The 15,034-nt window shown below is 33.9% G+C and overlaps 1 protein-coding gene across 1 annotated transcript in view; it reads left to right on the forward strand.

The window, feature by feature from the left end:
* The first annotated feature begins 9,176 nt into the window (after positions 1-9,176).
* LOC145254724 (muscarinic acetylcholine receptor M2-like) overlaps positions 9,177-15,034 on the forward strand; it is a 12,769-nt gene continuing 6,911 nt past the window's right edge. Inside the window, exon 1 of the mRNA XM_080113452.1 lies at positions 9,177-15,034. This exon is cut by the window's right edge and continues 6,911 nt beyond it. Within this exon, the coding sequence (XP_079969578.1) occupies positions 11,005-12,648 (1,644 nt within the window). The 5' untranslated portion in view covers positions 9,177-11,004 and the 3' untranslated portion in view covers positions 12,649-15,034.

A 15,034-nucleotide genomic window follows, 5' to 3' on the forward strand; every position in this document is an offset into this window, starting at 1 on the left:
GTGTTCCACAGATGGACAATTATTGAAAAAATTATCCGTTCATGGAAATTCCATTTGGTTTTAAGAAAATTCTTTTCAGTGATTGTAGAATACAAATTCATGATGATAATTTTTATGATGTAAGGGAGGAGACATAAAATGTGAATTCGGATGGTGCGTAATTGACCTAATGGACACAATTGCAGACGATGGAATAAGCACATCATCATATTGTATGAATCAGATGATTCTATTGTTGACATTGATTTGCTCGATATTCGAACTTGGATTACACAGATCGTCAGTATGTGTCGTTAACCACGTGATCATCGTCACTTCCCGGTGGAATTGGTGATGATGCGTTCAAATCTTGCCAGTTCTAATACAGTCAGTTAATCATTTATATTTCTGGAAAAGTTATAACCACAATTAATCTTTATTTGTATCAAGTTATGAATTTTTATATGTTTATATATGTGTGCGCATAAAATTCAATCCCAAACTAATTAGCTGATTATCGTGAATTTGGGAACAAAACTCCAATGCGTAAGGAGTCGTAATGTAGAATATATTTGTTTTCATTTAGCTTTATGCAAATGGGTAAAAAAGAAGCCGGAAGCTTTTCGTGGAAATTTACATGCTTTTGATTTTTGTGAAACTAAAAAAATAATTATCAATTAATAAAATATTCTATAATTTCAATTCAGTTGAAATATTTTAATGGGTTTTAGGGGACATCATATGGGGACAATCTTTCATTTGAATATTAAAATATTTCCGATTTGTATCAAATTTAGTCAGTGAATATTAAACACCAATTAAGCAAGATTCACAGAATGTCAATTTCTTCTCAAACCCAGTGAAGCTAACTTGTTTTTATATTTTCCAGAATCAAAATCACGTAATGAATGTTTAACAAAATTGGAATAAGGATTCCAGGCATAAGTTTTAGTAGCGTTATATTTTCTTGATTTTAACTTTTTCTTTTTTTACAAAGGCGTCACCACTTATCTAGGGCCGGAGGTCAATTGAAGATAAGGGTTAATGGGTATACATTAGTCAATGGGATTATAGCGTCGTAATCATAATAGTGGAAATTTGGTAAGTTGGATTACTTAAGGGTATGACGCATCAAGAACTTGTTTACATTGGACTTGAAAACAATCAAATTGTAGTAAGCTGGAAAGCAGACACACAAAGTGAGCTCTACAGGCGTGCAGTTCTAAGAAAGAAGTTTTGTTCATGGAATATACGTTTAGATTTAGGCACAGATAAAGAGCGTGGGAAATTATTGATATTGGTTTTGGCGAGACGAGTGTTTTTCATGAAAGTTTGGCGCGGGGGGGACCATAGATTGAAGCAAAAAATGTGGTGTAAAACTCTTATATTTTGGTGTAGGGTAACTTTACGCACACGGGTATTAATATTCTTTATTTTTCTATGGCTGTGAGTAAAATAGCAACTTGCGTTCGATTAATTGTATACAATATAATACATCGTTTATAATCGTTATTGTGTTTCCACATTAAATAACACCGAAGTGATTCATCTCATAATTTAGCTCATTTTTAAATCGGAATGTGTATGATTTCTCTCGTAGATACCGTTTTGAAAAAGAAAATGGCCCTATCAATATCACCTGGCGTATATATGGCCATTTATGCACGTATTTCTTACCCTGTCTTCCTCCGCCACCTCCTCTATTCTTTCTTGTTTTTGTGAGGCGATTTCCCCCCGAAGGAGCAAGTTTCTGAGTAATATTAGATTTACAAACAGTGCCTAGCCACATGTACTTCCCGGTTAAAAAGAGATGATTTTGACGATATTTTTATCAACATCTCCCCCCCCAAAAAAAAAAAATAAATAAATATTCGGTATTCCCAAACTAGTACTATCCAAACTTAGCTAGTGCTATTCCTATTAAATACTGACCAGACTCAACGTCACTTAAATTCTGTGATCTAAGAAGAACGGGTGTGTAAATGTCATCACGTTGTTGTGTTATTGGTAAAGATATAAGCCTCTAATTATCACCCGTCGTTCATCAAGGTATGAATACAAACATATATTCAACATATTTCGACATTAAATAGCTCCAATAGAGTTGATATGAAGTTTACCAGAAAGGCAACTAGAACTTTAGTGGTCTGCCTAACTAAATAACTGAGGTGTGTTATGAAGGCATTTCTCTCTCTCTCTCTCTCTCTCTCTCTCTCTCTCTCTCTCTCTCTCTCTCTCTCTCTCTCTCTCTCTCTCTCTCTCTCTCACTCACACACAGACACACGCCTCTTTGGCCCTAGCAGCACAGGGAAGTTTATACACACGCTTATAATCACAGTTTCCTAGAAAAATAAAGATTAAATAATGCCTTCCCCCACCTCCCTCTCAATCATTTTCTTTATCTTTTTTGAACGTGCGCTACCGCCACACACACACACACACACACACACACACACACACACACACACATTATTTGGTTTGCTCAGACTACTGCTCTAATCTTGGATATTATCTTCACAACGTTTGACCTATGTAACCTCCGACCTTCTTCAAATGCATTTGGACGAACTCAGGAATTTTTCTGCCGAACTCGAAAATTTGTACAAAATTTCGAATGGGACCCTTTATATAATATCCGGTATTAGCATATTCTCGTTCCGTCAATCATGAACGGGTAGAAGTCTTAAGTAATTCGCAGTTGTATTCTGAATATCGCCCTGATTAATCTTAGCATTCCATTAGTTTCGCAAAATGACCCAGCCTAATTTAATGAATTCCGAAAATTAATATATATATATATATATATATATATATATATATATATATATATATATATATATATATATATATATATATTGAGCACTCTTTAGGAGTTTAGAAAATTTAGAAACAATAATTTTTACAGTTTATATATATATTGTTAAGTAAGATGTTGCTTCCCCGATGATGCAGTGAATAAAAACTTCAAGAGAGTGGAACGATACAATTGTCGCCCTAAAAAGACATGATTCCATTTCCGTTTGATGAAACCTTTTTTCTGTGTGTTGTTGTTGTTGTTGTTGCCGACTAGTTGGACAGTTGTGTACAAATCCCAAGAGAGATAGGAGCCATGTCTGAAATGTTCAACGGATGAAATTGAAGATGCGCCGCTGTAAAACTCATGCTCTCTACTAATCCACGCTATGACAACAGGACCATTGTCAGCATCCTCAAAATGCATCGCTGGATTGCCACCGATAACAGAGACGTGCTCAGGTTGACAAAAACAAAGTTTCTGGTCACGGTTATAGTCTTTGGTGTGGTTTTAAGTGAGAGTCACATCATGCCACTTCACATCTTCGAAGTCGGCTTGAAAGACAACACCAAAGTGTATCAGGATGTGTTGAAGAGTGTGATAATCCCTTGGTGCAATCAGGTGGCCTTTAGCAGACCCTGGGTGTGGCAGCAAGACTCGGCGCCGATCCACAAGTCCAAACTGACGCAGACTTGACTTCAGAATGATTGCTACTACTTTGTACCCTTCTTTCATGGCTCCCCTCCTCCCTCATCCTGAACCCACTGGACAACTTCGTATGTCGAGAATATCACCAACATGACTTCCCACAACACCAAAGCAAGCCTGATCGCCGCTATCTGCCGAGTATTTGCGTTGCTCCCGCTGAGCTCCCGTCGGCGTGTGTGGAAAAGGCTTGTTTTCAGTTCCGAACTTGCATCGAAGAGGTGATTGAGGCTGGAGGTTTCTACATTGAATACATTTCAGCTCTACTACATAACCTGCTTACCTGAATTTTTTTTTTTTCAATTAAAGTTTTAAAATAAAGAATAAAGCTGTAATATTGTTTTCTTTAGAGCGATAACTTTATCGTTCCACTCTGTATATATATTTATACACACACACACACACACACACATATATATATATTATATATATATAATATATATATTATATATTATATATATTATAGATATATATTATATATATATTATACATATATATATATATATATATATATATATATAGTGAGAGACAAATGAAATGCATGTTAAATGCATTCCTATATTTTGAGCCTGACAATAGCATTATATACACTGATGAAACCCCATTATTCATAATATAATGTAATATTTTGTATACTATGAAATAAAAGTTACTGAAATGAGCAAAAAAAATTGTTTGTAAATGAAGTGTTTTTAATTGAAATATTAAATATTTCGCTGAATAACTAAGGTTAACATAATGTTAAGAGCTCAAGTCGAATATTATTCAGCTACAACATCATACTGTAAACATAAAGACATTTTTTTACGTGGTAGTCACCACTTATCAAGACCCAAAGCCACTCGGGGATAAGGGTTATTCGACGTCGACGTTTTGAGTCGACGTTTTGATTTAGGCACAGAAAAAGAATGGGGAAAATTATTGATAGCGATTTCAGCTAGACGGGTGTTTATCATGAAATATTGGCGAAGAGGGGACCAGAGATTGGAGCTCAGACGAGCACCTGCCATGGAAATAACGATAAAACAAAGACAGGCTCGCAACATCTCTTCTGTGGGAGAGGGTTTGCAGAGAAGAGAAAAGGGCATCCCCCACTAAACCACGAAGTCTATTTTGTATTCTGTCAATGCAGAATAGTTTGTTTTTAGCAGCTCCAGCCCAGATGTGGCAGCAGTACTCTATCCTTGGACGTACTTGGCTCTTATATAGTTAGAGAATTGCATCAGCAGTGAGACATCTTCTGGGGCGGTAGAAGGATCCTACCATTTTTCTTACGACCTTGGCAACAGATTTGATGTACGTGTTCCATTTCAGATCAGGAGTAAAGGACAAACCCAGAAGCTTATCAAAACATGGAGCCTCTCCAAGACGAGAGCCATCCATTTTAATTGATGCCAGATGGGGATCAGAGCCTTGATGATGTAAAGATAGAAGCTTGATTTTAGATGCATTAACAGTAACCAGCCACCTCTTCCCCCACTGTACCACGCGCTCAAGATCAGAAGAGAGAATCAGAGAACTTTGTCATTTACGTAAAATTTACATAATATACATACATATACAAGTTTGATACTTATACGCACCCACATCAATCCATATTGCTTTTATAGTTTACTACAAATGTTTCATTAACTTGCAAAACATACACCAGCTCTATATCCCATCCACTAGAGAGAATGTTAAGCGCATATATGTATTTCTTTAAGTATTAAATAATGTCCAAAGCAGGTTTAATATAAAAGTACACAGAGTAATGACTTGGCTAATATTATGTATTCTCTATTTGAAATATAAATTGAAACTAATTAATCTTTTAAACCAACATACACAATACAAACAGACAGGGGCCTAATGTCTTAATTTTATTTTCGCCTCCCTCCTTAGTAAGGTAATAAAGTCTCTTTTATCAAATAAAAGATATTTAAAACACAAAAGAAAACGTTTTTATGCTTGTGAATAAGTCTAAACTTAAAATATCTGTGATGTAAAATTTAGAAAAGTGCATTTAAATAAATAATTTCATGGATACATTTTTAAAGGCAATTACTAGTATATATATATATATATATATATATATATATATATATATATATATATATATATATATATAGTAAGTTATAAAATATATATGGCTGTTAAGCTAGTGGATGAAACGCGGAATATTCTGTGTAGCTTAATCACCAAATATATTTTATCACTTACTAACTAGCTCTACCTACGTATTGAGCACTGTTGAAGTAAATACTTAAAGTTTACGCATAAATTTATACTTTCGTATATTAGTTTATGTGAGTAAATGAAGTAGTTATATATATATATATATATATATATATATATATATATATATATATATATATATATATATATATACAAATCATTATTAAAGCATGTCTGATTGAACACGATTTTTCTGAATAATCGGACGCACCGATAGAAAGCGCTTAAGAAAAACATGGCTGAACAACAACATTTGGGCGCCATTTTATACCATATGCCAGCTGATATAAAAAAGACCGCTAGGCGAATGAAAAAGATACGCAGAAATATCGGAAAAAGAGAATTACTCCGTCGTGTTCAATATATATATATATATATATATATATATATATATATATATATATATATATATATATATAAGGAAAGAGAGAGGTGAACAAACTTTATTTTTTAACTGTTTGAATTTTATAAATAAATAGTACTTGAACGTTTTAGGCCGTTTTTAACCGTTGACTTTTTGCCAAATTTAGTAGTAGAGTATGGTTAAATTTGTGCTCAACTTTTGCATTGAATAGTATTCCGTATTAATCCTTAACTGTGTATTAAATGGAAATCATAATTCCAAGTCCACTGCACCATATCATAACAAAGGTCCATACAAATTTTCAGTCGGAAAAGCCCGATAGTTACTACAAAAAAATGTGAAAAATGCAGGAAGTCAAAAGGGCTACAAACCGAAAAAGAGAAATATAATATAGATAAGTTTTCACCAAAATATTCTCTTGGACTTGAAGTTTGTAATAAATAATGTATTTAATTGGCACGCACATACACACACATATTCTGATTTGACGAAGCTGAGATTTCTATTAATCTTTTTATTTAATTTTTAATTCTTCTTCCATGCATATCTCTTTCTCTTTTTTCATACACACACTCTCTCTCTCTCTCTCTCTCTCTCTCTCTCTCTCTCTCTCTTCGTGTTTCTCTCTCCCTGTCTTTTTATACCTCTTTCTCTCTATCCTACTACACACACACGTACACACACTCACACGTATACATATATATGTATATGTATATATATATGTATATATATATGTGTGTGTGTGTGTATATTTAACCAATTTACTAATTTTAATAAAAATATATCTTGCTCTACTTCTATTGAGCACTCTTAATAACATCGTTTAATTCATTAGTCATTGCTCTTCAATACCTATAACCTGGTATATATAGATAAAGACAAGAATATATATAAAGAAAGGAAGAAAGCGCAAATGAACGCCTCATAAAAAAATTAAACGAGGAAACGAAAGTAATCAGAACGAAACCGATTAGTTCCTCGTTTGATTTTCTTACTGTATTTAAATGTTTTCTTTTCTGTATTTTCCATGCATTTTGTCTGCACAGTTTTTTTTACTATATTGTGAATTTTATTTTCACACGGACACGCACACGTATATATAGGGTTTGTCATGAAAAACATAATTAAAAACTATGAGTCATAAATCACAAGGTCTTTTTTGTTCAACAGGACGCCCAAAACATTTTTTGAGTATCCTGTCGAACATTAGAGTCTCGTAAATTATAATTTACAGGCTTTAATTGTGATTTGTATAGTCGTAGAAATTTCCAGGTTGGTACCCGGGGCGCATAAATTCATTGGGAGAGATGCACCCGAGTCTTCTTTAAGACATTCATCTAAGAGAAAGAAACTATGATGCAAAAACCTGCGGTCACCTGTATCCTCTGTCTGTAGCAGTCATCTGCACCGACAAAGGTTAGCAGGAATAACAAAATGTGTGGTTGGTTCTACACAAAGCCTTCGCCACGATAAACACATCATCTGTGTGTATTTTCGAGCAAGTTTGTTGCCGCGGCAGAAGCCCATATGTCGAAATCGACGGGAAATTCCATCATATATATATATAAATATAAATATATATGTATGTGTGTGTGCGCGCGCGTGCGTGTTTGTGTGCGTGCGCGCACGCGCGTCTGTATATATATATATATATATATATATATATATATATATATATATATATATGCAAAAATCAAAGGCGCTCTTACTGTGTCTAATATCTGCTCTGTATATATATGAGACACAGATATTCGGAAGTTCCCCTTTATATTGTAATGAAAAAGTTGAGAACATTATTCCCCACTTCTCAATAGCCCATTTTAAAGTGTCAAACTATATCTTTCTTCTTTATCGGTTCGTCTTACTGCGTTCCTGAACAAGGATACATCTAGTCTAGCGATGTATCAAGCTTCGTAATGTTACTTGAGGTGAAAGTTCACTATTTCAGTTTGGCTTAGACATACCGGGAATATCTAATTCAGGCCACGAATACGATGTGATTTTGAATATTTATTCAGAGTTTTCTTGAAGCAAACAGTATCTAGATGCCAAGTTGTCCTGAAAAACCCCTGCGCAGAGAGACCTTAAACATTTGAGGATGGTGTCTCGTAGGCATTCAAGTTATCTGTTTTTAACATAGATATAAGTGTGTGTGTATGTGTGTATTCACATAATCAATTATCAATATATTTCGCGTATTCATTAAACCTTTATGTATATATATATGTGTGTGTGTGTGTGTGTGTGTGTGTGTGTGTGTGTGTGTGTGTGTGTGTGTGTGTGTTAAACATTCCAAATAAAATAAATCTGTAAACTTAAAGCAAATATAAATATTAACATTAATATATGACAATCATAACACGATGAAAAAAGCTTTATACTCTATAGAGGGCATTTATATAAGTAGTTGAATTTAAACTGTGAATCAGAATTTACAACAAATGTATTATTCAAAAGGGAATACAAGTTGAAAACTCAAAAATTTTCTAATTCTATTATTCAACTTTTAAGTTTTAAACTTGTATTCCTTGTCGAACAATAATTTTTCTTATGTATATGTGAATATATATATACATATATATATATATATATATATATATATATATATATATATATATATATATGGGGGGGGGTGATAGGATTTTCCTCCAAATATTAGTATTAATAGTATATCATTACTTTAAGATTTATAATTTTCAGTTTTTAATATATATATATATATATATATATATATATATATATATATATACTAAATACACACACATGTACGTGTATATATATACATGTGTGTATATTTTATATATATATATATATATATTAGTATTTATACATATAATATATATGTATTTACGTATATACATATATATTATATACATATATACGTGTGTGTATATATATATATACATATGTGTGTGTGTGTATATATATATATATATTTATTTATTTATTTATATTTATTTATTTATTCTTTTATAATGCTAAAGCATTGGAAGCTACCATGTTGGCGTTTTACACTCTCCCTGCAACTCGTCATTTCCCCTCCCACTTCCCGTTGGTCCAAACAGCTGGCGAACTATATAACTCCGCGTCTTTATCGAGCTTACCATAATTGTGTAAGGCAGCACTTGGGCGAACAACTCGTCGCTCGACGCTGAGCGCACATCGACGCACAAACAAGCGCATCGGCGCGCACACACTCGCACAGAAAAGATTCACCGACGCTCCTACACTTCGAGCTCGTCACCTAAACAACAAAAGTGTTTTCATCTACTTATTCGCTCATTCGTTCATCAAGCTTGGTATTACTAATTAATTGAATGAAAATATACACACATATACAAAAATACGTACGTTTATATTATTTTCATCTAAAAAAAAAGGACCCTCAGAACAACGGACCAAAATTCACGGAAATAAAAGAAAAAAGGATTTTACTTCGTCCAACCGGGGAGAATATTTTACGTGAACTCTTAAAAAGAAAAAGCTCTTATATATATAAACATCGTTTATCTACCTTGGATAACATAACCCGTACTTTGAAGGTGCCTTTTTTATTTATTTTCTTTTTAACACCGATCAACTTTAAAAAAAAAAAAATCTTTTTTCATGTTAATATTTGGAATCCAAGTCGGATACCTGGTGTATTATTAACCAATATAAGATCTCCACGACAACAGACAATTAGTCAAAAAGTAAAAAGTATACTTTCTGGTCTAAATATTTTAAATATTAAAAAAAAATAAAAAAAAATAACATCAGTGCTTTAAATAAATCATCCTAAGAATCTGTAAACAAAGAATTAAACAGAAAGAATATAAACAGTACAATATAAAGAAGTGATTTTTATAATATGCGATTTACACACAGAAAATATACATATAACTAAGTTCCTGACTAATCTATAAAATAAAAGAACCTTTTAAACAAAAAAGAAAAAAAAAGACCAACGGGAAACACCGCTGAGTGTTTCATTCATATACCTTTTTGTTAATACAAATTACAATATAAACAGCTCGTTGTTTGACATTTCTCCACAAAGCGGACACATTGTTTATGTTACTTTTACGTCATTATTACGAAGAAGCTGTTTATTACAGTTGTATGATTAGAGAACTCCATCTCCACTGTTAGCCTTTTTCTTTTCTTTTTTTTATAACTTCTTATAAAACTGTTTTACGATTCATCTCTCATTCATTCTATCCGTTGTTTTGTTTTTGATATCTTACAAAATACCATCGCCCAGCTGAGTTTTATTTACTCATAAACGTTACTTCCTGTGGACCAAACACATTATCAGTTTCATTTCAGTCATTAGTGGCCAGTTTGTACATTAATCAATCACTTCCGCCCGATAAATTTCCAGCCTTTTTTCACACGCATACTGCTCACACATATATAAATATATATATATATATACATATATATATATATATATATATTTATATATATATGCACACATACACACACATTTATATATGTATATTGGCTTGAAAAAAATACCAAATTTCCAAACAACCGAAACTTTCTGTCTAGTTTTGAAACATCTCAATGATTTTAAATCAATTCTTAATAATTTGGAGGAATCTTCATAAAAAGAAACCACGTTGGATTTTACAAATTTCGAAGTATCATTACTTCAAAAATAAACTGTTTGTTGAAACAATTCTACGCCAATACCAAACATAATTACATTTAAGTCATAAACAATTAATTTGAATCGGTTACCATTTCTTACATCAAAAAAAGGCATTTTATGTTAAAACATCTAAATTTTCCAATTTAAGTGGCATTTTTTTTATTTCTTCAAAATGTATTTAAATTCTTAAAAATATTTTATAAGAACACATTTTTAAGACAGGGGAATACATTGTTTCTGCATACAAAATACTACATCTCCATAAAATTTTACAGTTTTAATTAAAAAATTGCATAATAACAGGAAATCATGGAAAATATATCTACGGAATCCGTCAGCGTTTTGGATAAGCTGAACAACGATAATGAAAACGATGAAGAATTCCTAAGAGAATATTTGATCGCAATAAAAGTCGTCCCAGTCATCTTGCTAACACTGGTCACAATGATCGGCAATGGACTTGTCATCGTTATGTTTGCCCGCTCTAAACAGTTACGCAAATGTAAGAACATTTATATTGTCAGTTTGGCAATGGCTGACTTCCTGATCGGTTGTACGATGCCTGTTTTCATTCTTGAAGAAATCGGTTTGTCCATGTGGATTTTGCAAGGAACACTCTGTCGTGTCTTCCTCATGTTCCGATATTCCCTTTTCTACATTTCCTTGTTAAGCATCATGTTGATTTCCGTCGACAGATGGTGGTCTATAAATCACCCGTTCTCATACAGAGTAAAGCAAAGCCGGAAACTGGCTCTTTGGTCTGTCCTATGTAGCTGGTTACTAAGTTTCGCCATTTATGCGCCTCCGACCCTTGGTTGGGAAGAAGTGATCGATAACAGTGCCAACGATGGCGTCGCTACCCCGTCCATGGGCGCCGCAGCCACCACAAGCGCGACGCCGCAAGCAGCAGTAACCCTCGGTTCAACTGTGCCCGGAGTTACGGCAGAAGCATCTATAACTGTCACCCAATGCCGGGCTCCGTTCGAAAACAACTTGATTTTTAATTTATTGACGGCTATCGTGCTCTATTTGATACCGTTGATCTCGTTATGGATCATGAACGCCAGCATTTACTTCAAGATAAGTCAGCGAAAAGGCATGAAAATTAGACGCTCGCTTAGCACGTCGGACACTTTCTTCCTGAACTATCGAAAATCATCGTCCGAATCGGACAACATGGGTCAGTTTGACGAATTCATCGATGCTATGATACCGGTCATCTACCGAAAGGCCGGAAATGCAGCCACGCAGACATTAAGCAACGGTGTTCCCTTGCCATATAGCAATGAGGACAAACGACATTCCCTGTTCCTGTCAATGCGCCGGACCCCACTCTGTCAATCTATGGCGACGGCCCCTTCCTTTGCGCAGTACGCCCGAATTAACCAAAAGAGGCACGTATCTTTCGATGCTAACGGCATGTTCCTGCCGGGCCTGAAACAAAAGCGCCTATCCAGTTTCATCTTGGCGAAGGGCGGCAGCACCAGCAGCAACAGTAGCAGCAGCAGCAGTAGCAGCAATTGTAGCAGTCGCAATGGCTTGGCTTTCCGACGGCAAAGTGATGATCTTGTCAAAGATATGTTTGTCAAACAAGACAAAAAAGCGGCTTGTTCCTTAGGCGTTCTCGTCATCGTCTTTACCCTCTGCTGGACACCTCACACCGTCTGTAGCATTATCAAATCATCATACGGCGGTTGGTACATTCCATCCATCTTGCTCACCGTCAGCTATTGTATTCTGGCCACAAACTCTGCCATAAATCCATTTTTGTATGGATTATGCAACAGCGATTTCCGCAAAGCATTCCGCTCTTGGTGTCGAAATCGTAAGTCGAAACAACGACGCTTCGAGGAAGCGTTACTGTACTACGGTCTCCCGCAGGTTTATGAACCGGAAATTATTCCAGAACAGAGTACGTCGACGCCAACGAAAGAGCCGAAGGAGATACCGTGAACTGATTTGGATATGGCTCTTCGTGGCCGGTTTAAAATTCTTTTGAATGGAATTATCTCAAAATGAGACAATTCGCATCCGAACCAGAAAGGACAATGCCTTACTTGTTCTGGTCGTGGTGCCTAGCTGAAGAATTATGGGGACAGCAATAACAGATCAAAGAATTGATTGCGAAGAAGGTTTTTGCGCGTCTTCACTCTTCGATAAACGCAGGGTTCTCTGAGGATCCGATTGATAAACTCGCGACCTTTCATTTGTATGCACTGGCGGCCGCTGTCGATATTATGTTTTTTAACTGGACATCGAAACACCAATATTGACTACGAAACAAACAATGAAAATTTTAAATGAAACACAAAACACGAATGAAAGACGCTGTGAAAAGATTAATTATCGATCATTTGAGTCAGCGATGATTTGGCTTTAAGAGTAGTTGCGTGAAACGTCCAGGAATTATTTTGATACTCGGAACAGAACATACTTTTTGTTTTTAAGTTTTAGAACTAAAAAACAGATCTGACGAAAGCAAGGCAACGGCTGACTGCAAATATAATTTACTGTTTTTGTTTTTTGATATATAAAAGAAAACATGATTATTTTAAAAGACAGAGTCGTGCTTGCAAGGAAAACACAGGCTTATCACAGGACGATTTTAAAGCCAAGTAATTTTTAATCATTTTTTAATCACAGAACATAAGAAAGTGAGTTTTTTTCTGACCATTTTAAACAAAGAAAATCGACATCACATTTAAATGTGTCTTGTGGTTCCTTTTTCATATCTAAGTCAAATCCTTAAATTATCTGTGACTTCGGAGATGATTTTTGATTTCTGAGATTATCCGTGTTTTTTTTGTTTTTTTTTTTTGTTTTTTTTTGTTTTTGTTTTTGTTTGTTTTTTCGGGGGTTATCCTTTATTTATTACACCATCCCAATGTGAGATGCTTCCTAATTCTTAATCCTGGAACAAAATTCAAATTGTGATCAAAAATCTATTTATCGATTAACTTAATAGATCGATTAATATGTTAAGTCCAATTATTCCCAGTAAAATGTTATAATGGTCAGAAAAATACAATATATTTTTTTTCTATTTATATTGTTTTATTTATTTGCTGATTATTTTGTTTTAATGTTTTTTTGTTTATTCATTTATTTTTTCAATTTTATCGTTTTCTTATTTTCTCGCAAAAATACAAATTGTTACATTTTTCGAGAACAATTGGTTAAACTATGAAATTGAAAATATATTTCGAAATATTTTATTTTATTCTTTAGACATTACATTGTCTTTCAAAAATATGATGTGCAATTATTCGAATGATTTTGATTTGGGGCTAAATGCTGGAATAAGATGAATTAGGATGTCAAACTTATCGCACGCACACACTTTTCTCATATTAATTTAATTTTATATTTCAAGAATAAGTCGAAAATGGTTTAAATTTTAAGCTCATCGTTTAGTGTTGGTGACAGGGTATTAGAGATAACCGTCCAGATAAGGGTTAATCTGCACCATAATATATACAGAAAGATAGAGGAGGATTGTTTTTTTTTTTTTTTTTTTGCTTTTTTTTTTTTTTTTTTTTTTTTTTGTTCAGTGCGGCTTGGTTAGATCTTGTTACAAGTCAGGATCGAACCTGCCATTATTTCGGTGATATTCGGCGATTCGAACCACATAACAACCCTGGAAAGCGCTGTTAGACACACTATATCACGCTGCTTTATATCAACATTGTTAGCTGGTCAGTGCTACATTTCTTTCTTTACAAAGACCTTTGCATTATGCTAATAGCTAATGATATCACTAACGACAGTGCTTAACCAAAGAGAGGGAAAACTTATATACATGATATTATAATTATGTGTATATATATAGATGTGTGTGTGTGTGTGTGTGTGTGTGTGTGTGTGTGTGTGTGTGTGGCTACTTCATTTAATCACATAAATTAATATACGAAAGAACAGATTTATGCGTAAACTTTAAGTATTTACTTCAACAGGGCTCAATACGTAGGCATAAACCTGATGAATCCTAGCGTGGATGAAACGCGGAATATTCTGTGTAGCTTAATCGCCATATATATTTTATGAGTTATGTATATATATTATAAAATAATTATTTTATAAATGCGTTTTCAAGGAAGTAATTACTATTAAGAGAAAGGTGTACTAAATACTGGCGATTAATTATTATTATGTTTAAAAGCGAAAATAGACAACTGTAAATTACTAATGCTAAAGATCTAAATAACTTGTGCAAGAGTATACATGTTTTTATTAATTAGACTCTATATATTAATTTGATCTTCCGTTGGTACTCCTGTTTCACGGAAACGCTGAAAACTCAACCCGTCAAAACGATTGAGGATATCGACTGTGACTTATT

Source organism: Euprymna scolopes, chromosome 30 (assembly GCF_053919585.1).
Source record: "Euprymna scolopes isolate OS-2025 chromosome 30, ASM5391958v1, whole genome shotgun sequence".
Taxonomy (NCBI): domain Eukaryota; kingdom Metazoa; phylum Mollusca; class Cephalopoda; order Sepiida; family Sepiolidae; genus Euprymna; species Euprymna scolopes.